This window comes from Fonsecaea monophora (genome assembly GCF_001642475.1).
Source record: "Fonsecaea monophora strain CBS 269.37 chromosome Unknown Scaff265, whole genome shotgun sequence".
NCBI classification, from domain to species: domain Eukaryota; kingdom Fungi; phylum Ascomycota; class Eurotiomycetes; order Chaetothyriales; family Herpotrichiellaceae; genus Fonsecaea; species Fonsecaea monophora.
Window position 1 is genome coordinate 1 of NW_019174196.1, and position 3,864 is coordinate 3,864.

Here is a 3,864-nt window from a genome sequence, read left to right on the forward strand (position 1 = left end):
TATGGAGTGTTAAAGTGTGTCGTTGAGGCTAGATGGCCGGGCGAGGCTAGATGAAAGGGGATGGGCTGTGGCGACGTCGAATGGGTTAAAGTGACGGGGTGAGGGGTGTGTACTAGAATGGATGCAGATTCATATCATTCATCGTCGTGCCCATCTATGAGACCAGGCACATTCGGGAACACAGATAGTAGTAGTCTCTCATGCCTTTTCCGAATCTGAGGGGGGGGGATGATGAGGCCCCGGGGCCCATGTGCTGACCACAAAGTTATGCATGTTTCATCTCCACCATCTTTTTCCGGGGTTGGGAACCGTGAACAGCGAGTGACCCTTGGGGGCGACAGCCCAGGTGTGTGGCGAATCGAGAGGAGTCGTCGACAAGGCGGCATAGGCATCAAAAAGTTGCTTAGCCTTAAAATCCCCAAGAAAGAGATGAGCCGAAGAGGAACCGTGAGGATGAATTGAGGGCGATGGCGCAGCTACAGGCTGTTAGGCTAAATTTCGGCAGGCGGCAGACACAAGGAGGAACCAAAGGGGGAGACCCAAGGGAACCACAAGAAAACCAAATAAACTCACCCAGTTTCAACAAGGGGGACATTTGCCGGACATGGTCAGTCCGCAACCAATCCGGTAGAATGCCCATTTAATTCCACATAATCACCCTGGGTATGTTGTGGATCGTTCCATCGTCCAACTCTGGCGAAGCGAGTGAGCGAGCGAAAAAAAAAAACAAACACAAATGGTTCCCACCCCAGGATAAACCATGGGCGTCTGATCGGTCCTCAGTCGTGTCAAGCAGATGCAGGGCGAGGGGTGCAAGATTCATACAATATAAGGCCATGGTCCCGGTCCAAGAAGAGGACACCCACACCCACACTCACACTCAGTCTTCTCCTCTGCGCTGTCACACAAGGGTCGATACAAAGGGACTTTTCCTGAGGTGCTGATAAAGACATACATCTAGACTGCCATCTGTCACCCCACGGCTGATCAACTCAACTCGTCTCCCTTCTTCCGGCTGTTGTGAGCTGATTTACCCTATCAGAATCTTTCAACAGAGTCAGCAAAAGAGCTATATTTCATCGATTACTTTCACCATGGTCAAGGACATTGCTCCTAGAGCGGGTTTACCTGCCGATTTCCTTTGGGGTTTTGCAACTGCAGCGTTGGTGTCCCAGCCATGAATCCATCTGCTCATACTAACTTGGGAGTAGATATCAGATTGAGGGTGGTGCCACAGCCGATGGACGAGGACCTTCAATATGGGATACCTTCTGTAAGATCCCTGGCAAGATTGCCGACGGCAGCTCTGGGGATGTCGCCTGTGATTCGTATCACCGCACCGCTCAGGATATCGAGCTGCTCAAGAAGCTTGGGGCCAAAGCATACCGGTTTTCCGTCTCGTGGTCGCGGGTCATCCCCTTGGGTGGTCGAAATGATCCGATCAACGAGGCCGGACTCCAGTACTATGTCAAATTCGTCGATGACCTGCTCGAAGCAGGCATTGTGCCCTTCATCACCCTGTTCCACTGGGATCTGCCGGACGAACTCGACAAGCGATATGGAGGTTTCTTGAACAAGGAGGAGTTCGTTGCTGACTTTGCCAACTATGCACGAGTTATGTTCAAAGCCATGGGATCCCGGGTCAAACACTGGATTACCTTTAATGAACCATTCTGCAGTGCCGTTCTCGGATACAATGTCGGTGTTTTCGCCCCAGGTCGCTCTAGCGACCGAAAGAGGTGTGCTGAAGGCGATGGGTCGAGGGAACCTTGGATAGTCGGTCATCATATCTTGCTGGCCCATGCGACTGCGGTCAAGATCTACCGCGACGAGTTCAAGTCGCGCGATGGAGGAGAGATCGGGATCACCCTGAATGGTATGTTGTCTCTAGTCATCGTTACCGGGTTTCACAGAATTAATCTCACATTGTGCAGGTGACTGGACAGAGCCGTGGGACCCTGAGGACGAACGAGACCGGATAGCATGCGATCGCAAGATCGAATTCGCCATCTCCTGGTTCGCCGACCCGGTCTACTTTGGCCACTACCCGGAATCGATGGTCAAGCAGCTGGGTGACCGTCTCCCCACATTCAGCAAAGAAGAAAGCGAGCTCATGAAGGGGTCCAACGATTTCTACGGTATGAATCACTACTGCGCGAACTACATCAAACACAAGGAGGGTCCCGCCGATCCACTCGACGTTGGCGGCAACTTGGAGATACTCTTTGAGGACAAGTACGGCAACAGTATCGGCCCCGAGACGCAGAGTTTCTGGCTTCGACCTCACGCCCCCGGGTTCAGGAAATTGATGAAGTGGTTGAGTGATCGATATGGACGGCCGAAGATCTACGTAACGGAGAACGGCACGAGCATCAAAGGCGAGAACGACCTGTCGCGGGACGAGATCCTCGAGGATGATTTCCGGTGTGAGTATTTCCGCAGTTACATCACCAGCATGGCCGAAGCTGTGGCCGAAGATGGATGTGATTGTCGCGGGTACATGGCATGGAGTCTTATGGAGTAAGTTCATCCAGAGTCTTGATCGATGTCTGTTTTGGTCGGTCACAGAGTCACGGATGCTAACACATGGATGTACAGCAACTTCGAATGGGCGGAGGGGTACGAGACTCGCTTTGGCGTCACATACGTCGACTACGAGAATGACCAGAAGCGGTACCCGAAGAAGAGTGCGTTGGAGATCTCGAAGATATTTGAACAGTACATTGGCAAGATATGAGGGGTCGTCGGACGCGATATTTCTGACATCTTTCTGGCAAGGGATATTAGAGGAGGAGCAGAAGGAGCTACGATGAACCGGTAGGGAATATTGGAGTTTCTTCAGGCTATTTGGTGTTCCAGAGATGATTCTTTTGGGAAATGTCAGTGGAAGGATGTCGGATTGGTATATCGTCGACCACATACCTTCACATAGGTACCATGGTTAGGAGATGTCTTTGCCCAGTTGCCGTCTCCTGACCTTTCCAAGACCCATTGATATACAGTTACAAATAGAAGTCTTTGGCGTTAAACTCTTTCCAGTAGCTGGGCTTTTTTTTGGGAGTTGTTGTTGTTGGCGGCCTCAAATCGGGCATCGGCTTCTGGGAGAAAATGAATCCGATTTGCGACTTTGTCTTTTCTCACTTGACGCTTCTCACTCCTCACCGTCTCTCACACATAAGACAACACAATACAATACACCACCCCGCCCTGTTATTCCCACCGATATCTTGGTTGTAACTATCTCTTGAACCCCTTGTCTATATCCACGCTTCTACGCCTCCCATAAAAACAATGGAGACACCGACTGTGCCCATCAACTTTGTGCCTGCAAAGGCCGGTGAGACGTTCAAGGTCGGCACAATCACCATCCGAATCATGGAGGATGGGTCGAGAACAGGTGCGTGTTTCTGTCCCTCGGATCTGATCCGGCTATGGAGTTTTCCTTTGAGCCTGTCTAACTCTGGTTGTAGATAGTGAGTCAAGACACCCAAAAACCCTGCCAGCCAGCCAGGCTGGTACCTTGTACATAGGAGCACTGTTTGACTGACTGACTACCACGCGGTGCTCTAGATCGGATTGGCAGGTGAGTCCATTGTGTAGAGGGGACCACAAATATCAATGGATGGAGCTGTGGTGGTCTCCACCACTACTCGTGGGACAGCAGGGAATGAATATGGCCTTGACGTCTGTATTGCCAGTGCCGAGTTCACCGTCCCTCCTCATACTTCTGGGTAAGGCTCCAAAAGACTACGAGTGTTGTCCTGAAGGGTGGTATAAGTGAAGCTGACGAGGATGCCAACAAGACCGCCTCCACACTGGCATGAAATGGTAAACACAGAAACCTCCCCCCCCCCCCCCCCCCCC

General features: G+C 51.6%; 1 protein-coding gene across 1 annotated transcript; it reads left to right on the top strand.

Moving 5' to 3' along the window:
• Positions 1–1,094: 1,094 nt before the first annotated feature.
• On the top strand, positions 1,095–2,737 carry AYO21_12165 (hypothetical protein; the record flags this gene model as incomplete). Its single annotated transcript, XM_022661971.1, has 4 exons — positions 1,095–1,162; positions 1,212–1,876; positions 1,935–2,520; positions 2,599–2,737. 4 exons carry the CDS (start codon positions 1,095–1,097, stop codon positions 2,735–2,737), a joined length of 1,458 nt encoding a protein of 485 aa, XP_022505719.1.
• Positions 2,738–3,864: the final 1,127 nt, after the last annotated feature.